At 35.4% G+C, this 23,299-nt stretch overlaps 1 protein-coding gene across 5 annotated transcripts in view; it reads left to right on the top strand.

The window, feature by feature from the left end:
* Positions 1-23,299, top strand: part of SSBP2 (single stranded DNA binding protein 2) — a 249,637-nt gene that overhangs the window by 145,419 nt on the left and 80,919 nt on the right. For 3 of the 5 annotated variants that reach the window (XM_037032099.1, XM_037032102.1, XM_037032100.1), the window contains exon 5: positions 20,063-20,152. The exons of the other annotated variants lie outside the window; for them this stretch is intronic. In XM_037032099.1, the coding sequence (XP_036887994.1) occupies positions 20,063-20,152 (90 nt within the window). The remainder of the gene's footprint in view (positions 1-20,062; positions 20,153-23,299) is intronic. 5 annotated transcript variants of the gene reach the window in all.

Genomic DNA, 23,299 nt, shown 5'->3' with positions numbered 1-23,299 from the left:
ATTGCGTTTATGACACTCTAGCACTCCTTAATGTGGTTCCTGAAAGCATTCATGCCCCGGCCCCTATTTACATCTTCAGTGTCTGGTCATATCCCTACCTTCTTCCCACCTCGGATTTTCTACATAAATGATCGTGCCATTGACAAATAAAGACAATCTCATAGCTTCCTTTCTGTTTGCCTTCCCCCCTTTTTCTTGCCTCAGTGCATTGACTGCTCCAGTGTGATGCTGAAAAAGACACAGTAAAAGTTGATACCCTCACTTTATTGCATAGCATGTTAGTGGTAGGATTTTATCAAATTGAGAAAATTCTCTATTCCCAGTCTGCTGTGAGTTATAAAGACTGAGTGTAGGATTTTGTCAAATATTTTTCTGTGTTTACTGAGATGACACACTACATTGACTGATTTTAAAATGTTATAGTTCAGGAAGAGGTTAGGGCATGGAGGGATTGAGCAAAAGGGAAAAAGGACTCATGGACATGGACAACAATGTGGTGATTGCTGTGGGGAGTGGGTATAAGGGGACTAAATAGTAATGGGGAAAATACAATAAAGACCAAATAAAATACATTAAAAACATAAAATAAAATGTTAACCAACCTTACATTGCTGGGGTAAAACCAACTTACAATGTACATTCACTTTATATACTGATATATTCTGTCTGCTAATTTTTTGTTAAATTTTTTGCATCCGTCTATATTCTTGTGGGATACCGGTCCTTAGTTTTCTTTATTGGAAAGTCTTTGTCTTATTTTGGTGGCAGGATAATGCTAATATCACAGAAGGTGTTAGGAGGTATTCTCTCTCCTTTAATTTTCTGGAAGAGTTCGTTTAGAATAGAGAGGCCTTAACGGGAGAGAGACCTCTTTCGTTGCAACAATGGAGAAGGAAAGCGTGGATGGGGATGCATATAAACCTGTAGGTTTTCGGCTATTCCAGCTCTTTCAATCTCAGTTTCTCTGTCATGGGTGTGACACAGGGATGAAAATTCTCTGTGTCAGCAAGTTACTACCCATTTAGCTTGGACTTCTGTAGGCTGGAGAGAAGGAAGGACATCCTTCTACTCTGCTAAGGAAATTCAGGTTTCTAAGGCACAGACTAAGCTGGGGAGGTCTTTCTGGTACTGTTCCAGCATGGAGGATTTCCCACCACTGTTGAAGTACCCACAGGAAATGAATGTACACCTTGGTGTTGTGTGCTGGATTAAATCTGTATCAATAAAAAGGTTAAGTATGAGGTAATCTGTAAGATATCCAACTAGAGTTGATATTATCGTGATATAAAATATTTCTTTATATGCAACTGTCTAAACTATGGGCTCAGCAAACTACATCCCAGCACCTGTTGGGGTTTTTTAAAATAAACTTTCATTTGGAACTTTATTGGGAAATAGCCATCTTGATGTATGTGTGTGATTGCTTTTGCCCGACAATATCAGAGTTCAGTGGTCGCAGCAAAGACTCGATGGCCTATAAAACCTAAAATATTCACTATTTTGCCCTTTTCAGGAAAGGTCTGCTGGCTTCTTATCTAGAATAATAAAGTAGTAAAGACTGGAAAATTTTTTGAGAAATTAAGATACTAAAAGTGTGACAGGAATTAAGAAAGTAGAAGATATTTAGTATATATTGTTAAATGCAAATAACACTTCACAGACTGATATAATTATACATTAATCTCATTTCTACTTTAGAAATTTATGTGAAAAAGTTAATAGTAGTTGGGGAAACTACTATTAACACTAGATTTTTATTTCTTGCTGGTTCTTATGTGTTTGCTGAAATTTTTACAATGAACATGTGTTACTGTATTATTAATAAAATGAACTAGCAATAGACTAGAAGGAGAACATAAAAGCAAATTAGAACAGGAAGAATAGCGCATTTGGCAGGGTCAAACAAAGATGAGACCCCCAGAAGATGCATAAAGAAAATGCTTCTTGTTTGTTACATGAACAGTGGAGAAATTTCTCCACGATGCCCTAAGAACACTTTCTGGTCTTTTAATTCCTTATATTTAACCAGCATCTGATGTGAAGACAAAATTCCCCACAAAAAAGAGAAAAAAGATAAAGTTTTTTAAGTTATAAATTACATTTAGACTTTGTTCCTCATTTTCAAAGATGTAGATTTTTAAAGTTTAGTGTATTGAAATTTTCTTAATTTTTGTGACTTGTATATTATGCTGTATATTAGTGATTTGTTTTTAATTCAAAAAATGGAAATCGGTTAATTAGCTATAAGTAAAACCTACACTTGTTTATGTTGTAGAAGGTAAGCTAGTTTTTTTTTTTTCGTAAGAAGTCACAATTATGCCTTTAAAAGAAGGTGAGCAGCTTTTATTTGGGCAAAAATCAGTCAGAAATTACAGAAAGTAATCTTTTCAATGAAGTACTGTTATTAACCAGATGAGACTTGAAGTTTTTTTACTGTGATACTCTATTCCAACATCTGCATCACGGCACTTCCCAGATGCTCACTTTAAAGTTCAATGGTTCTTGACAAACATTAAGTTAATTTCAGTGGCGGTACTATGTTAGGAGCCATTGAAACAGAAGAGAAACCCATTTGCCAAGTCTCATCTTTTAAGTCAACATATTTTTATTTCAATTATCACTATGAATGGTACTTAGTATCTTTATAATGACCAAATGAGTTGTTGAGAACAATCTCAGGGTTGAAGCTTAGGATACAAACTACAGATACTTGCCGATAATTTGTCATACAAAACAAACAGAAAACAAAACCAGAAAACAAGCCAAAATCCCTTGTTCTATTTGCACTTCAACTGTGAGTCAAATAGGCTGATAATGCTTAACTATAAAACGTAACTTGTAAGGGGAATTTATATGTACTCTTGTAAAAAAATAAATCAATAACATGAGCCTCAAAACAAGATATGTGTGTATATACAGAGTGTTTTTATATAAAACATAAAATTTGAGCACATTCATCAAATATGTAAATAACTATATAAAATAGATTCAAGCATATATTTATCATTGAACACACATACACAGACATGTGTTTATATACGTATGTATATAATTATATTCACGCATTCCACTGCCTTGTATGGCAATAGTGGAATGATTCTTAATGAAAATTTTCAGTAATAATCACATATAAGAGAAATACCCTGTTAGTGAAGCTTACATGGCACTACCTTAAAGGGAAGTGGTTCAAGCCCACTTCTTGGTGGGCAGTGCACTGAAGAGCCCTCAGTGTTGGAAGCTTCATTGGCCCTAGATGTGCAAAATGTCCTGCTAGGTCTTATCCCTATCTGGCATTTACTATTCTTGTTGATTTTAATCATAATGTAGAATGGAATCTGGGTTTTTTTTGTTGCTTATACAAGCACCTGCCCCCCCCTCGCCTAATTAATGTGTTCCTCATTTATTCAGGAAGTCTCTAATGGCATTTGGGGGAAGGGAAACTCACTAGCTTCCTTCCTGAGTAATGCAGCTTTTATTTCTTGTTGAAATTGCAGTCTGAGCCAAAAACCAATGTTGGACAGGAAGAAGGAGTAAGGAAAGGAGGAGTGGAAGGAAGGAGGGATGAAAGGAGAAAGAGATAGAAAGAAAAGAAGTAGAAACAAAAAAAGAACACAAGAAAGCTGACTATACAAACATTTAGTTCATGCGTATAAAAATAAATGCGAAACTGTCAATGTTCTGCTAAAACAGCAAGATCCTGTCATTGTTTCATTTCTACTATCTGCTGCCCTGATGATGTCATTTTATTCATATGTAAATAAATGAAGCAATATATATGTTTTGGTGATAATGTTACTATTGCTAAATTTCTAAGTAATTGAAACATAAAGGAGAGTTCTGGTTATACTTTTTTCTGAACTTTCATATGACTACTAGAAAATAGCCATCTCACATAGATTTCTAAATTTACTTCAGTAATGATACTTCTTGTTGTGAGTAAACACAAAATGAATATCTTGCCCCAACCTGGGATTTGGGGAGTGGCTGGGAGGGCTGAGTGGAAAGGTGGAGGAGGGAGTGTATCAAAATCTTGTTGGGGAAGGAGAGTTTAGAGAGTTGAAAATAACGTATTTGATACAAATGTTTTTTATGTTAAAGGCTATAAAGAAGACCAAATTTAACAAGATCTTAGCTAATGGGGATATACAGCAGATAGAGTGGAAAAGTGCTGTAGGGATTTTAAAAGGCTGACAGACACTTCTATGAGGTATTAAACTGACACTTTCTAAATCATCCTTAGAATTTTGAAAGCTATTTTGGTAGCCTCTTCCCGAGAACTGTGTGCTACCGGAATTGGGTTGCATTCCACCTTTCGTCAAATAGCAAGTGCCTAGTCCGTTTTCCCAACTTTGCTTTCAAGTTTTACTCCCCACAAAGTGAGAAAAAGGAAAACCAATATTTTGAAGGGTTCTCTCCCTTTTCCCTTCTTAAAGAAATCTTTTTTCTGATAGATTCTCGTATTTTTAGAATTGATCTCTAAGGCTTTGTGATTTATGTAAATCTGCAAGTTGTCTTACAGAAAATAAAACATTAAAAGGTAATTATACAGTCTAGGGTTAGGAGTAAAGGACTGTGTATTACATGCATATTTCATCATGACTTATTTGACCTCACTGTTGATCAAATCACTGAGAGCTTAAGAGACTACCCCAGGGCCACATGAAAATATGGCCTTGGGTAGGCCATAGGGCTGGAGTGAGAATTCAGTTCTGCTGGTCTGATTCTCAGCAGTAATGCAGTCTCATTATTACCGTGTTTTCTTGGATTCCTACTGTCCCCGTAGTCCTCCTCCTGACATTTTCTATCCTCTGTCAGAAGCTGTGACCTATTTTGAGTGTTGCCTTTTCAAGGGAAGAGATAGTATTACATGCTGCGTTTTATACATTGCTGTGAAAAATGGGTGAGGAAAAGTTTATAAATTCTGAACCTACTTGGCATTTTCCTGCTCTTTGTAATGACCAAAAGTCTGTCGCCATTTGAGTCACATTAACTAAAAAATTAACTGCTCTCCAACTTGTATCATGTCCTACCACCTCCTCCCACACATGCACACATCTTCCCATTATTTTCTGTAAATTTTGTTTTACTTCATTTTGACTGTGTAAATCTCTGGTTTCTTCATGTAGTTTCTGATTACAATTAAATATGTGACTTATTTGCTTCTTAAATATGGACGTTTATTCCAAATATATACTTGGGAAGCCAACTGAGTCATATGAATGTGACTAGTGCTAAGCAGGCTTTGCAGACCCCTGTTTGCTTGTGTGTGTCTTCAGCACTACAGCCAGCATGACGCTCACACCCTCAGGGACGGGCCACTTCGGTGGTATTAGCAGCCTGCTAGGAAACAAAATAAATCTCTACCCACTTTGTTTTCTAATCCCAAATGAGTGCAACTGGAAATGTGAGAGTTGATCACAGATATTTACTATAGATGGTGTTGAGTGAAATGAGAGTACACTTATACCTTTTAATATTCAATTAATTGTTTTTCTTAAAATAGCCTTCTCCACGTTCCTTAGAATTTTGAAAGCTATTTCGGTAGTCTCTTCGGTTCCTAGAAATACCCTGAAGTGTGTAACGAGCATAAATAGTGTGATCACTTTAGAAATACTTATTAGGTGTCAACATTTATTTATTTTATATTTTGAATAGGTATAAACACTTAAAGAACTGTCTCATAGCTTTTTAAAAGTACCTATGGTATCAAAAGGGCAATGACATAAAAATAGGCCTAAATTCTAATTGTTTCTAAATTTGGTAAGCTATAAATATATTTTGATTGATTGATTTGACAAAGAGAGAGGAAGGCAGAAACAGAGAGAAAGAGTCATTGATTTGTTGTTCCGCTTATTTATGCACTCATTGGTTGTTTTTTATATGCCCCCGGCTGGACTGGAACCCACAACCTTGGGATGATTCTCTAACCAAGAGAACTCCTTGGGCAGGACTAAACTATGTATTTTTAAATTCTAGAATACTTAATTTATTCAGTACTGAAATATAATTACAAAATTCTTTACTTGAAAGGTAACCATCAAAAAATGTAAACAAGATTTACATTAACAGCTAGCTTTACTGGAGGAAATTCAGTTACATTTCTTTATGTAAAAATATTTTTAATAAATAGTAGAGTATAAGTAGAAAATTTCCCTCAGTCATTTCCATTTTCTACTTTATTGATTTCTGCTTTTATTTTTATTCTTTTCTTCTGCTTATATTGGCATTATTTACTGTTCTTTTCTTAGCTTTTTAACATGAAAGTTTTGGTCACCGATTTTAAGTCTTCTTTTCTTGTGTAAGACTTAATGCTACACATTTTCCCTACAGCACAACTGTAGGCATATCCCACAAGTTTTGATATATTGTATTTTCATTATCACTCAAATAAAATATTTTCTAATTTCTCATGTAATGTTTTCTTTTACACACATGTTTAGAAGAATATTGTTTAATTTCCAAATGTATGGAGATTTAAACAATATCTTTATTTTAATTACTAATTTAATTTCATTATGGTCAGATAACTGTTGTATGCTATGTTTTTAAGTTTAATGAGGCTTGTCTTATGGCCTAGGATGTGGCCTTGTTTGGTGAATGCTTCAAGAATACACATTAAAAAATTGTGTATTCTGCTATTGTTGTAGTGTTTTCTAAGTTCAGTTAGATCTAGATGATTTATAGATACTCATCTTTTATATTGCTACTGATTTCTGTTTACTTATTCTATCAATGATTGAGAGAAATGTTAAAATCTTTACTTAACAATTGTGAATTTGCCTATTTCTTTTCAGTTCTAACCTTTGTTTCATGTACTTTGAAGCTAATTAATTACTACTATCATCATGTTGAGTTGCTTCATATCTTAGAGATACATAATAACTCTATTATTCATTCAATCAAATATATCTTGATATTTTAAAATTCCCAGCAACTGGTCTTACCTCTTGCATACAACTTTTTTTTCCTTCCTGCCTACAGTTGGTTCCATCTCCCCTCCACCACTTCCCTCTGCAACACTTATAATAAAGCTGTGCTCTGCATTACACGTGCCTTTGGTGGGGCTCTGGTCTCCTGGGTGTGGTGGGGAGGGCTGAGACTGCTCCGAGGGCCATCTTACCTGAACTAGGTCAGGGGGTCTGTAGGTGGAGGATCGGTGGCAGTGCCTTGGCTTACGCATAAATGCCCAAGTTTCTCACAAACTTATGTAGAATATGTAATAATTTTACCAAGGCAATGAAATCCTCTACAGTTTATGGTCTTCCTGTTCTTCTAAGATATTTCTCTTTTCTTTCCTCTTCAGTGTTATTTCAGGGTTTAGAAAGTATGGTTGAATTCAACCCATAGCTATGTTTTACCCCCTGTATTTTACATGGTTATATGTATTACAGTGTTAATAATCATCTGTCTTTTTCTGTTCTACAATTAGTTAAGAATAAGATCTTACATTTTACTTCACTCAACCCATGCCAAGTCTAAGGTAGAAACATAATAAATACGCTTGTAAAATTTGAGTGTGGTAAAAATAAGCTCCCTATATTTATTACTGTACAGGGATAAATCCCAAACATCTGATATCCCGTTACCTAATATACACACTTAATCTATGTGCGCTCTCTAAGTACTGCTTTAGCTCTACCTTGCAGATTTTGATATGTAGGTCTTTTATAGTTTAAATATAAATAATTTTCTGTTGTAATTTTGTAAAGTTTGAAATTTTATTTTTAATTTATGAGTCAACAGTTTTGAATAAATTTTTTCATTTCTAATTTTATTATGTTGAAATAATTTGCATCATATATATTTCAGTATTTTTATGCTTATTTTGTAGCCTCATTTTGATCAAATTTTTATGAATAGTCTAAGAGGGTTGGAAAAATGTATGTTTACTGTTTGTGTATCCTGGGTCTTATGTGTGTCCGTGAAATCAAGCTTATTAATTGTAGTCAAATCTAATTTTAAGCCAGTTCAATTTATTAGTTTTTGAGATGTCTCTTAACCTCAGGCTCTGATTATGAATTTGTTAACTTCTTCTTTAACTTTGTCAGTTTTGGTCTATGTATTTTAAAGTTATACTGTGAGGTACCTTGAGGACCATTTCAATTTGCTTGTAAATTGTTCCTTCTATACTTAAGATCCTTTTTGTATCTACTAATGATTTTCGCCTTAAATTTTATTTTGTTGGACAAAACATCTAGCCTTACCTAGTTGAGTAAACACCAATAGTGATTTCACTATAAAATAAATGATTATTTTATGGCTCCATTTTTCAAAATGGTGTTTAAAATTAGGAACAGTCTGACAGTAACCAGAGGGGAGGTGGGAGGGGATTATGGGGGAAGGGGAAGGGCTTTCAGGAACCTGTATAAGGACACATTAACAAAACCAAAGTAGGGTAGGATCAAGGGTAGGAAGTGGGGATGGCTTGGGGGGTGGGGAGAAATTGGAGACAACTGTACTTGAACAATAATAAAAGAAAAGAAATAAAATAATTAAATAATGCATTAAAGAAAAAAAGATTCTATTTATAAATCTCCCTCTAGACTTAGATTTGCATTTATCTTAGTATCTTCAGCACTCTACCACAGGAACCTTTCCTCGGTAGATTTTTTTTTTAAAGAAGCCTGATTTCTTTCTTTCTTTTTTTTAAAGATTTTATTTATTTATTTTTAGAATGGGAAGGGAGGGAGAAAGAAAGGGAGAGAAGCATCAGCGTGTGGTTGCCTCTCACATACCCTCCTACTAGGACCTGGCCGGCAACCCATGGATTTGCCCTGACTGGGAATCAAACCCATGACCCTTCGGTTCGAAGACCAGTGCTCAATCCACTGAGCCATACCAGCTAGGGATCCTTAGTAGATTTTTAATAAAATGTCTTCTGAATGAATAAAAGTAAAATAAAATGAAGTTAACTTAATGGCTGTAAGTGATTGGCAACCATACATTAGAGTTGATCTTGAAAATGAATTATGTGGTCATCTTACAGTAGTCAGGTTGCTATTCAGCTGAGATGATACTAAAAATAAGTTGAGTTTTCCTGTATAATAACACTGTTGAGTTATGTTTATCACCTACAGTGAATGCTCACATGTACATTGTAGTTTACACCACTTTGGTGTTCTTTAACACTATCCAGGCCTATTTAGAAAATGCAAAGCAAGTATTAGCTGTATCGATGTTTCTAAGTTTGTCTTCTAGAAACTTAATAAGCTAACTTGCCATAAAATATCATTGGGTACGTTAGATATAAGATACTTAATACTTAACATATGAGATATGTTAGATATGTCACTTAATCCTGTAAGTGATATAATATTTATCTCAGTCAAAACCAAAACATGTTATTGTAATAGCAGAGATTCATTTCATTCAGTTTTTAACTAATCACACACCAGGCACTGCTAAGCACTGCATATACACAGGAGGAAAATAGGCCTGGCCCTTAAGAACTAAGTATTTTCAGACTGAACAGAGAAAATCCAAAGTAATATGGTTGGTACTACGATAGAATTTATACAAGTGTAACAGAAACCATTAATTCTTACTTGTCATGTGCTGGTGAAGGTATATATTGCTTTAATTGTCCATACCTAAGGTAGTAGTCAATTGTTTTCTCTGTCATATAGGAAAAATTAAAAAGAAGGACTTAAGTGGAAAGAAATTAAGTGAAAAGAAAAATAGAGTTTAAAATACAAGGTCAATAATATTGTTAAATAAGTTAGGGGTGTGGAATTCCCTTTCTGGAAATACCTTCTAAGAAGATATTTAGTAAATACTACTCTAACTCTAAATACTACTCTATTATATATATATATAATCCTCACCTGAGAACGTGCTTATTGACTTTAAGGGAAAGGAGGGGAAAAGACAGGGAGAGAAACATCGATCTGTTGCCTGTCATACTTGCCCTGACTGGAACAGAGCCCACAACCTAAGCATGTGCTCTGAGTGGGCATCGAACCCACGGCATTTTGGTTTACAGGACGAAGCCCAACTGGCTGAGCAACACCAGCCAAGGCTGAAACATATTTTGAATCCATCCACATTTCTTCTCCGTTGCTGCCCAAGCAGCTTAGCTTGTCATTGTGCTGCTTCAGAAGGAATCTTCTCTTGCCCCCACTATTTCATTTTCTCAAGGGTACTACTAGAGTTATCTTTTTGAAATAATAGATTTGTTGATCATATGATTCTGTCTTAAAACTCTTTGATGACTTCATATTGATCCTGTGATAAAAGTTATAATCATCTCTCATGTCACATATTGGAATCACTGTGTTTCAGCCCCACTGACCTTTCTTAATACTGTCTCTTCTACTCGGTCACTCCCTTGCCCATCCTAGAGTCTTCTTAACTCTTTTAGTTTGTATAATTTAATTATGTTGCCTTACTTTTTAATTCTTTTTTGCCCCTTTATCAGCAACTTTTTCTTCAGCTTTCAGCTGAAGAGTTACTTCTAGCACACATTTTGTATCCCTCTGAAGGACATTGTCCCTTTTCTTTTTCTAGTATTTATCACATTGGTAAATAAATTTGTGTGTCATTGTCTGTTTCCCCCTCTAAGGTTATAAACTCCTGAGAGCAAGAATAAGGTCTGCTTGGTGTAGTATCGGATAGATAGTAGACACAGCTATTTGTTGGCTAAAAAGTGCACTATTGAATGAAAATTGTGAAGTCAAAGATTTAAAAAATAAAAAAGCTAAAACATCTCAATCATATGTTCACTTTCAAAACTTCAACAACATGGATGGACCCAGAGGGTGTTACACTAAGTGAAATGTTAGACAGAGAAAGACAAATTCCATATGAGTCCACTGGTATGTGGAATCTAAAAAATAAAACAAATGAACAAAACAAAGCAGAATTACACTCCTAGATACAGAGAATAAATTGATGGCTGCCAGAGGAGAGAAGGTTTGAGGGATGGGCCAAAAAACTGAAGGGGATTAAGAGGTACAAACGTCCTGTTATAAAATAACTCACAGGGATATAATGTATAGCATAGGGAATACAGTCTATGATGTTGTAATAACTTTGTATGGTGGCAGACGACTACTAGACTTACTCTAGTGATCACTGCTTAAGGTAAGTGTCGAATCACTTATGGCATTGCAATTGAATTCAATGCCACTTTACTTGTAAAAGCTGTCCTTTTTTTTAATGTTTAGTTAAAAATCTTCTTTATTCTTTCTTATTATTCACTATTCATAAAAACCTATACCCAGTGTATTTTGCATGCTTCCAAAAAGTAAATGGACTGTATAAGGATAAAGATTTCTTATCTTGAGAATATGTAAGAGAATGTGGCCCGGTGTCTGAAGGCAGACGGCTATGAAAGAGGAAATCCCAGGTGTTTTAGGAGTGACAGCCCGCTCCAGAGCCCTGTGCTCCTTTGTGATGTAAGGTTTGCCACATTTGTTTAAGAAAACGGTCACACCAGCTCTTTATGTCGAAACTGTACTTAACCATCTTTCTCTGCGACTAAATAATATCTTACAGATTTCCTATGAGTGAACACCAGTGATGACTATAGAGCATTGTAGTTTGGGTTAGGGAAACTGGTGGATGAAGTTTGGCCAAATGTGTCTCAACCATTGTCCAATGAAATTTATTATTTTAATTTTAAAATAAATGTCTAAACATAATTGTTTTTCCCTTCACTTCTCTGTTCAAACATAAAGTAGCAATTGTTTAATGAATTTCTCATTTTTTTAAGTCTAGTTAACTGTATTTTTATAGCTCCTGTCTAGGATTTTCGTTAAAGTGTGTTTAGATTATCTCTCCACCAAAACATTACACAAATATAAAAGCACCCTTTGCCGGTATCCCTTAATCTGTATATTTGTAAGTGCTAACATATGGTAATGTTTTAATTTGTCTTGTGGCAGCAATTAGTTTCAAACCCAGTAGTAGAAGTAAGCAGAATTTATACTCTATATTAATAAAAAAGATTTAGAAAGCTTGTTTAGTGGCTTAGCCCAGTTTCTAGTTTGGAGTCAGAGTATTTTTATTTATTATCTTACTGTTTTCATTTTGTGTCTCTTATAATCCATCTGTTATGCTACTTTTAAGAAAGCAGTAACTAATGTCTTTTAAAACTAAATAGAAATATTTCTGCTCAAGTTTCTTTCACGTTCTCTTTTTATCCATAATAACAACTTCTTGGAGATCTGAGATATTTTAAATAAGTTTGAAACTTTAAAAATTAATCTCGTATGGGAATCATCCTAAAATTGTGATATAGTGAAATAATTTAAAATATCTTTTTAAGCCCATTAGAATACCTACTTAAGCATATTTAACTATTTATTCTAGATAAAATTAAGAGCTTTTTAAAATTTTTATATTAGATACATAGTGTTTCAGATTCATACTAACAATGTATTAAAGGGAAAAACACTCAGAATTATTGTCCTTAAAATGCTGTACATTTCAAAAGAATATTTCAGAGGAGCCGTATCTTTTGTATACATATTTAACTGACTTATAAGGGATATGACTTTTTAAAAGATGAATATCTAATAATTAACTTCTTTGTGGAAAAATCAAACAAAATGTTGCAATGATTCACACTATTGATACAGAGCTATACCTCCATGGCTATTATATGTTCTGTGGCCAAAATTTTAAAAACTTAAATAGAGGTTCTGTGGTCTTGAAATCAGAAGAGTGTGCCTTGGATTCTGAGGCCATTTCAAGAGGAGAGAGTAAGCAATTGAGAGAGGCCCAGCAGCAGACAATTGAGAGGAAGTGAAGACGGGTTAGAAGATCTGCCTTGGAGATTTTGGAGACTGATAGCAGCCAGCTGGCAGAGGCCTGTGCCAGTGGCCATCATTAGGATGGTATAGAATGAGTCATGGAAATGCTCTGTAGATGGAAAATGCTATGCACCGGGGTGGCATGCCCAGAAATAATGAGTGGAGACCTCGACAGGGGAACTGTTGGCATTGAGGGAGTCCAACTGCAAGTAGCGAGAATTCAGCTGTAGAAATAGCAGTCTAGTGGCAGAGCATATTCCCTCAGAAGTAATATGAAGAAAGAACTCCACAGAACGTTTTGCTTTGGTCTCTGAGACACTGAGATGCCTAGTTAGATGGCAACCAAGGGTGGAAGCCCTGCAAATGGAAGTAAGAAACAGACCGTCTTTTGGCACAAGGATTGATGCGGCATTCTAGTCGCTTTGAATCAGTGCGCAGGGTCAGAACAGGGACGGTTAGCAAAGTCAACGTGGTGGTGACCCCCAAACTATGGTTTCAGTTGTCTTTATATGTTCCCTACCCTAGGAATTAGCTTGGCTAAAGTTTAGATGGATGCATAGAAAGTTCTGTTAGGAAGCTCTATTCCTTTATGAATGAAGGAAAAGCAGGGGTAGAGGTCTGGGAGGCAGTTATAACTGAGGAGGAGCTGCTGCGCGTGCCGTTCTCCTCCCGTTGCTTCCCCACTCTTCACTGTGGAAGGGAAAAAGCTGAGTCATGTCAGCACAATTCAAAGCCACCAAAATAATTGTGAGACCATGGAAATCACAGAAACAAGCTTTGTTAAAGCTGGGAGATATTTTTATTTTTAATCAGAGTGACAGTTGATTTAATCCCAATGAGGGTATTAGCCAATACGTACTGTGCACAGGTCAAGTGCAATCACCTCTAAGGGTCCATGGAGTTCCCTAGTTTCTTGATTCCCCATGAAAAGTGTCCTTCAAAGTGAAATAATCACTTTGGGAAAGAGGTATTTTATAATAGTTTTCTACTGCTGACATAATAAATTGCCACAAGTATAGCAGCTTAAAACAACTTGAGTTTGTTATCTCACAGCTCTGTAGGTCACTCTGGTTTGACTGGCTGGTTTCTCTACTCCAGGTCTCACAAGGCTGACATTGAGCTGTGTGGGCCAGCTGGTTCTTACCAGGAGGTTCTGGGAGGAATCTACTTTTAAGTTTGTGTAGGTTGTTGCCAGAATTCAGTTGCTTGGGGTTGTCATTGTAGGAGTCAGCCTGAGGCTGCTCTCAGCTTGTCGAGGCCACCACATTAACAGGCCCGCAGGGATATCTTTGGGTGGCCATCCTGCCAACCACAGAGGGGACATTTTTTTCCCCGAAGGATGACTTATCCAATTTCTCTTTCAGGGTTCCAGTAAGGGTACTTAAAATACCTAGATTCTCAAACAAGTAGAAGCCCAGGGGTTTTTACATTGAATCATTAGTGTAGGAAAAAGATAAATACTTCCATAGAGTTAAAAAAGGAAAAGCAAGGGTAATGACTAGAATCTGTAACAGTTAAAAGCTTGTGAAAGAGGGCACAACATTAATATTCCTAACAGTTTTCCTTGTGTTTTTGTTTAAACTATGGTATTTTGAAATACCGCCGAAGGTGACTTTGTTGTTTGACTGAAACGTTAGTCTGTGGGTGCGGGAGGGGTGTTTAATGGGAAAGCTCTCACATTGCCTGATAAACACCGCATTGGCCTGTAGTGTGGCCATGTGCCATAATGCAGGTTTATTGCTCCAATAACAATTTACACAGCGTCTGAAATTCATATGAAGATAATAAATGCTTCCCGAGGGCTGAACTTTATAAATACAATATGTGAATGATAAAAATGTCATCAATATCCCATTTCATTTTTAAACAGAAAATTTTATATGCTATTAATATGCTTTCTTAATAACACATAATCATCATTTGGGGGAGTATTCACATCAAGTTCAAAATTATCTGCTATCAAAATGAATCTGTGATCTGAGAATAGCTCCTCCATGTATGTAGGAAACACTTGATATTTGGGATGCATGTACAAATATGAAGATATCACCTAGAACTTAATGGTCTCCAAACAAATCCCTTATGTCAGCCCTTTTTCTTAAACTTACCATTTCTGATTAAAACTGAATAGAGAATTCAAGGAACCTGAATTCCGAACCCAGAAACATGGCTACAGTCCTAAAACCCAACAACTAAGTTAAAGTCTGCCTCCTAGAGTACTCTTAAGAATGAAGACATCACGGTGTTTATCAGGGTTTTTCTCTTGTACTTAAAACATTTTTTAGCATCAATAGCTGCTTCCCTTCTGTTTCCTGTAATTCCCTATGCTTCTTGGCTGCCCTGTGAAAAAGTTACCATTTTGTAGAAATTGTCAGCTAATCAAAGCACACTTTCTCTTCTTTACGGCAGACATCAGCTCTAATATTTAGATCACCAGCTCTTAGCCAATTTATATGCTTTTTAGGGGCCCCCTCTTCACAGATGTTTGGTTTTTGCTTATTTGATTTTGTTTTTAAGGCTATTTCTGGGTGTGTCCCTCTTTTGGAAGCCTAAGAGGTTGAATACTATTCTCTGGATAATTAAGATTTTGTGAAAGCAACATAAAGATATTTTTCGTGTGATTTAAACAGATCTAAAAAAGTATTGCAACAATCAGTGAGGCTGGTTCTCCAGATTTTCAGAGGGTGACTGAAAATCTGTGGGGGTAGAGTATGTGATGCTAAAAAATGAACTTGCAAACAAATGCAAAGTCAATGCAAACAAATGCCCAAGAATAATGTAAATGATTTTTAGATTGTTTCTAGGATCTGAATTTCTAAAACACAAAAACTGGGTTTTCATAGTCTAAGAATTAAAATGTTTTTAATCTTTTTTAAATTGAAATAAGAGTTCTTTTTAAAACTTAAAAATATCTGCATTTAATTTAACCTTAAATTTCAGGGAGTAGATTTGTCCTAGCATTTGGTCGTATTTTATAGCTATTGATATAACTGGCAGTGTGTACGTTTAACCTATAATAATTGGCTGCAGTTCTGTTACCATGGGAGAAAGGAAAAACAGATGTTTGCAGTCTCCCAGCAGATTCTCTTATAGTTGCTACACAGGACGCTTTTAAAGTATGTGCAAGTAGCATGTACATAAATAAAACTAAAAAATCTCAGTGAAACAAAGTGCTCTGGGAAAAATGTAAATGAATAGAATTGAAGCAAATAGAAGTGGAAAATATAAAAAGGATAATGATCATAATTATTTTCGAAATATCTTTGTTTTGAGGCAGTTTTACTGCTGTGTATTTTTTAACTTTCAAAAAGCAGATAAGCACAATATTATATAAACTGCTTCAGAACATTATCAAAGACAGTTTGTCATCCAATTCATTTTGAGAAGATAGAATAATCCTGATGTTCAAGCTTGAAAAATATAATACAGCAAGGAATGTTTTCAAGCTGTCTATATTTAGAATATAAAGTCCTGAATAAAATATTTGCAAATATAATTTATTAGCTTATTAAAAGGATCACCCATGATATTCTAGCTTATCTCAGAAACACAATGGTAGTTTAAGTTTAAGAAAACTATCAGTATATGAATACTTATATCATGCTTCCACAAGAAAAACCAAATAACACCGATCAAATATGGAAAGTCAAAACATTCTTTTTTTATTCCTGATTCTTTGAAAATTGTTTTTAGAATACTAGGCACAAAAACACTTCTTAGTATGATTAAGAATATGTCTTCAACCAACAGCTAAAATATTGAACTGTGCTTTGCATTAAAGTTGTGGAGTTACCTACCATCATCATTTTATTTTTTATTTCATTACATTTTTAATTACAGTTTACATTTAGTATTATTTTGTATTAATTTCATGTTTATAGCACAGTGGTTAGACAATAATAAACATTACAAGATGTTCCCCTTAAGGTTTTCAGTAATCAACTGGCACCATACATAGTTATTACATTATTAACTATATTTTCTATGCTGTACTTCACATTCCTGTCACTCATTTCTAGCTACCAATCGTTAACCCTTGTAATCCAGTCATTCCGCTTCTGGGTGTAGAAGGGGTGACCCCCCCAACACAGAATTATCTTAGGGAGGGTGGGTCCCTTGTAGTACAGGATTTCCCCACTAGGTGAGTGTTCTAGGAACCCATCTGTGTCGGTGTCCCAGCTGGCGTTGTTGTGAGAGGCTGAATTGGGCTTCAGTGAATTTATTTTCAAGTCTCAACACCTTTGCCCATTTTGTGATGGGTGATTTACATACCATGCTGACTATTCAGCAGTTTTTGACCAAAAACAGCATAGCCTTCATACCCCAAGCTCCCTATACACTCTATCTCACCCCAAGTGACTTTTTTTTTGTTTCCCTGGGTAAAAAATGTCCTTAAAGGGGAACGGAAACATTTTGCCAATGTGGACAAGGTGAAACAAAACCAGCAGAAGTACTAAAAGGCATCAAAGTCAACAAGTTCAAAAACTGTTTTAAGCAGAGGAAAAAAATCTTGATAGGTGTATTGCATCAAACAGAGAGTACTTTGAAGGTGACTAAAGTTTAAACATGTAAGAATAAATACACATTTTTTGTGAGTAAATTCCAAGTTTTTGGAGTCCCTCCTTGTATATCTGAAAAATCCAAAATACTAATTTGAAAGAATATATTTATCCCTATATTACTGTAGCACTATTTACCATAGCCAAGATATGAAAGCAACCCAAATGCCCATCAATAAATGAGTGGATAAAAAAGCTGTGGCACGAATATGCAATGGAATATTACTGGGCCATAAAAAAGAAAGAATGAAATTTTTCCATTTGTAACAGCATGGATGGACCTAGATGGTATTAGGCTAAGTGAAACAAGTCAGCCAGAGAAAGACAAATGCTATATGACATCACTTACATGTAGAATCTAAACAACAATATAAATGAATACCCCAAACAGAAACAGACGCATAGATACAAAGAACAGACCGATGGTTGCTAGAGAGGAGGAGGTTTGGGGGGCTGGGTGAAAAAGATAAAGGTTTTGAGAAGTACTATTATCATTTGAAATGTTTCTCAAAAAAGTACCTCGGAGTGGCTTTCAAAAAGTACAAATGACCTCATAATAAAAATCAGTATTTCTTGTCATCTCTTCCTACTCATCCCTTTCATCCTCTTTCAGTTTCTAATAATTGTATCACTATATTAGTTCTTTATTATTACCCTCACAATTTTATATACTTAAAATGTTTTTCCTATTCCACTTAATATAGACTTTCTACCTTAATTCCCCAATATATAATTAGGCAACTGGTTCTCTAACATCCTTAGTAAACAAAACTATTAGTTATTTAACATATAGTATCTTGATAAATGCTAATTTTGTTTAGCAAGCAATTGCATCCTAATTTTATTACAAGCAAAATTTTGTTGTGTGCCCATGGTTTTCAAGCCTCCGTACAGAAGTATATACAACTTTTTCTTCCTACTGAAGGTCACTATTGACAACTAAGGCTAAAGTAAGAACTCTTTTAGCTTTTATTTCAGATATGCATTTAAGAAGAGAAATTACACACAGGATACTTCTGTATCCTTAAATTCAGAACTAAGGAGTTATAAAATAAAAATATTTTTAAATTTAATTATATAATAGTATTTAAGGGAAAGAAGAAAGTGAAAAATGGCCCCGGGCATACATGCAAGGGAAAAATAAATAACACAAAAAGAGGAAGGAGCAGAGATTGACATACGCCATGCTAGAGGGTAGAATAATGTAATCACAAAAGGGCAGGAAAGGAAATGACCACACAGACTAACAGATAAATACACAGCAACGTGAAGAAAGATTTTATGGTGACTCTTTAAAGTTCACTTTGAATATCCTTGGGAAAGCAAATAACTGTTTCCTAATTAAGTTTATTTGAAAACACCAAATTTAATATATTGGATATATAAAAAATCGGTAAAATTATATTACTGATTTGGGATGATATAAAAACTTAAAAGTAAAGGTGTCACTCTAAAAAAAGTCTGTGAAATTTAAGTCACATGATAAAATAAATTATTTAAGAGCAGTTTGAAAATACATATCTGAAAGTATATATTAAAAGCATAGAAATTAAGTCACTAAAGAGACAAACACTTTCAATAATATTTTTACATTTTCCCAGAAGTTTTATGTATTCCGTTTACTTAGAAGAAATGCTTTAAAGACACATCATTTGTATGTTTTTCTTTTTTTAGCAGAAAGATAAAAATCAGCACTAAATAATTAGGGATGTATTGCATAATAAAGGATTTTCCATGGTATTCTAGCGGAAATTCACACAAATCCAGTGCAACTAATGCTTGGTAGTCGTTCTGACTATGATTAAACAGATACAGTAGATCCAGGGTTTGTTTTGAGTTCCCTTCAGAGCAGAGCTGGTGGATCGGTACTCATCTGTCTTTAGCATATTTCTGGGTCCTTCTCAACAGCTCTCAGTGTTTGTGATATGTCTGGCCAGGTTGAGAGATGAAACCCATGCTTGTAGAACAGCTGTATCCATTACTGTTCTATGTAAGAATTCAGTCTAAAACTTTGATTTGATTAAAAGAGTCTAAACCCGAAGTTTTTCTCACTCCTACATAACCAAGCCCCAGGATTGCATGAAATTGTGAGTGGAGTAGGCTTTGAATTTTTCATTCTGATTATTTTTCATAATGTTTACATGAAAGTAATCTCTCCAAGTCTAATTCCTTTCTCTTGTTCAGTCTCCTAATTACTTTTTTATATTCACTGTTTTATTTTTGGTATCAATTGTATTTTGGCTACCCATTGTAGTCTATCAGAAAGGGAATAAATAATGTGTGTTGCCACCTGTAAGCAGAAAGTTGATTATACTTGTCATGACACGTAGAAAAGTGCAACCTAAAAAAGAGAGTCCTTTTTCCAACTCCTACCTCTCCCAAGGTCAGACTTACTACTTACATATATACCTGCTGTTACTGATGTTGCCACTTAAAAGACGCCTGTGCCTTAAAGGATTTGCTTCAACTTTTATCATTTTGTCATATTACTCGCTTTTTATATATCATTGAAATATAACATCTTATTAAAGTTTTGTGACTTCAAAAAGTGTAAAGAGACCTGTTTAAACCAAATAACTTACTCATATACTAAACTAACTGTTGTATCTTAATTTACCTCTGTAGCGGGGAAAATTGCCAACCTTCGTTCCCGGGAATGAGAAGCTTCCCCCCCACCATGATCACCAGTCGTTGGTTTTGTGCCTGCTCTGTAATGATATAGGTTTGTCTCTCCTTTATTCTTTGCAGAGTGCTGCAGCAGCTCCCAGCCCAGTGCTAGGAAACATTCCCCCAGGAGATGGCATGCCAGTAGGTCCTGTACCACCAGGGTTCTTTCAGGTACTCAGAGAAACTCCAACTAGGAATGTTAAGGCCTAGGAACTCCTGTTTGATTTTATTTAAAGATATAAAGGAGAATGAGGCTATTTTTATTCGTAAGGTAAACATAATGCTGTGCAGCCAACTCTTGATTATTCAGAGACTGGTTATTTAGTATATAGATTAGCCCTTCCTTCCTGTATTGTTATCAAATTTTTATTCATTTTTTAGCTTGCAGTTTCATTGCTCAAGAAGTAAGAAAAGAGTTGGAATGAAAATTAGCCCATTAAATTAACTGTGGTAAAGATTTGGTGGGAGAAAAGGCTAATGATGAAGTTCTGAAATGGTATATAGATTTTAAATATCTGAGCTATCCATATCTCCAGAGACTAATGATAATCAAGATTTGGCTGTACTTTTAAAATATGGCAAAATCATAACCTATTTCTTTATGAAGATTACAGGCTATATCAAAATATTTGAGAATCATCTTTGTGGCTTTTAAGGTGGAATTTCATTAATATCATTATATCACATTTTAAAATCAGATTTTAATATATGTGTGTTAGTATTTAAAAAAATCCAACAAGACCATATATTTTAGCAATGATAGTAGTCATTTAGCACACCCCTTTTTAATTTTATTGCATCCACATCTTAATTCTGACAGTTTTCTAACCTAAACCTACAAAGATTCTAAGGGTTTTTTTTAAACTACATAGTTAATTTTGTAACACCCTTTGAAAAAATTAGGAAGAACTTAGGAGTTAAAAACTAGAGTTGGAAGGCATTACAGGAATTAATATATGTTATAATAATACTAACCGACACAATAACTGCTTACTCTATGCCATGCTTTGTTCTAAATGTTTTACATATATAAACCCTTAATTCTTACGATAACCCTAGGTGCAAAGTGTGCATTATTATCATTTCCATCGCACCGTTGGAAAAGCCAAAGCTCGATAAATGAGTGGTTTGTACAAAGTCAGAAAGTATCAGGGCCGGGATCCACAGCCAGGCTTTCTGGTCTTGTGTCATTAAATTTAACTTTTAAAGTTCATGATTGATCATTACTCATAAAACATTTCTAGCTCATTTTATTTTTCCTCATTCTTTTACTTCTCTAGCCAAAGATACACTGGACTTAGTAAGTCAATCAGAAGCGTTTACTTGTAAGAGTTCGTAGAAGCAAACTCTCTAGGGGGCACTTTTTTAATAAAGGGGACGGTTGGAGTAGGACGCTGGATTCCAGGGTTACACAAAGTGTATAAACCAGCACATTTTCAGTTTTACACTTTGTATAATGAACCCTTCTTCCTTTACCTGCCTTCTGCCTTAATCTTGAAAATAGTAGTTGAAACAGGGTTAAATTTGTTTGAATTATTTCAATATGTTGAATATTTGAATACTACTAGGTGCCAGGCACTGTTGCAAACATCTAAAAATTAGTATATGTTTTATGTATCTTCCTGAAGTTCATTGTCTAGCCGGGGAGATATTAAAAATAAGTATCTATGGTACGACAAGATAAGTGCTTGAACTGCGTAAAATGTAAAGTTCTGTAATGACTTAGAAGAGAGCTATTGAGTCTGCCTGAATTGGAGCTCAGAGTGCTTTGGAAAAAGTTCTTCAGGGAAACCAGCAAAGGGATGCTATTCCAGAAAGAGAGAACCGTAGAAGCGAAAGTGTGAAGGCATCAGAATGACCCTGTGCAGTGGTATTCAGAGTAATGCATTCAGAGTAGAGGAAGAGTAGGCAGGAGTTCCTGGACATGAAGTTGGGAAGATGTCATCTAGCATATTGAGAAGGGCCGTATAGGCCATGTTAGGAAGTTGAGTCTTTTTTCGGTAGGCATGTAAGAGCTGTCAGAGATCATTAAGAAGGGCAGTGACCTGAATTCAAACTACAGAGTGGATTCAGGCTTTGTTAGGCACCTGTGACACAATTTAACATAAAGTCCCTTCCCTCAAGAAACTCATGGGATGGTAATGAGAGAGAGAAAAGGCAACTCAAGTACAAACAAAAGTGGCTATATTAAATGAGTAGTGTGCTGTTACAGCAGATCAGAAGGCTACCAAACCCAATCTTGGGAGGGGCATTTCAGAGAAATAATAAATGAAATCCGCATTGGCATCTAAAGATGCATTTGGCAAAGGAGGCAGGGAGAGAGGGAAAGAATATTTCAAAAAGGGAAAAAAATTTCAAAGACCCAGAATGGAAAGCAGAAAGACCAAGTGTAAAACTGTAGCTTAATTAACTAAAGGGGCAGGGGCTAGTGCTGAGTGTCCAGAACTTGGAGGAGCCTTGTAGATTAGTGAAGCATTTCTACCTTGATCTAAAGGGCAGCAGTAAGCTGTGGAAGGATTTTAAGCAGGAGAGAGGCATGTTCATACTTGACTTTTAAGAAAAATCAGTGCAGTTGCAATGTGCAGCCAGGATTGCAGAGGTACAAGTCTGAAGGCACGGAGAATGTTTAGGAGGCTGTTGCAGCAATCAGGGGACATTTAATGATGGCCTGAAGTAAGGCAGTGACAGTGGGTATCGAGAAAGATGAACAGATTTGAGTGACAAATAAGTGTGGGATTATGAGTAAAAGAATTCAGAAATAATATCCTGGTTTCTGGCTCTCACCTGGACGGATGGAGGTTTCATTTTCTGACATAAGGACCACGGATGAGGAGTAGGGTTGAGGTGGGACAGATGAGGTTCCTGTGGGACCTCCAGGAGATACCCGTTAAGCAATGAATTTACAGGTTTAAAGCCTAAAACAATGATCTAGGCTAGAGATAAAAGTGGCAGGATTGTCATCATATTAAGGGCACTGGAATCCACAGAGGTAGATTAATTGTCCAGGGAGAAAGTGACAGAATAAGAGAGTAAAAGATATACAAGACAACTCCAAAACCACTGACACTTAAAAGATAAACAGAAGGAGCAGCATCCATCTCAGAGACTGGATGCAGGGGTATCAGCCGGTTGGCTATTACAGCAGCCCAAGGGACAGAGTGTGTGCACGTGTTCAAAGCCGTGGCAGTGGGATTGGAAAGGAAGAAGCAATTCATAGTTACACTTGATAGGCCTCAGTGGATTAACCAGATTAGGGATGGAAGAAAAAGAGCTGGAGGAGTCAAGAATGAAATCTGAGGTTCTTCCTTTGGGCCTCTG

The sequence above is a fragment of the Sturnira hondurensis genome, unplaced genomic scaffold, assembly GCF_014824575.4.
Source record: "Sturnira hondurensis isolate 20B ecotype Veracruz unplaced genomic scaffold, ASM1482457v3 Scaffold0021354, whole genome shotgun sequence".
Taxonomy (NCBI): Eukaryota; Metazoa; Chordata; class Mammalia; order Chiroptera; family Phyllostomidae; genus Sturnira; species Sturnira hondurensis.
Note: the sequence above shows the minus strand (reverse complement) of the source record. Positions and strands in the feature narration are given on the sequence as shown.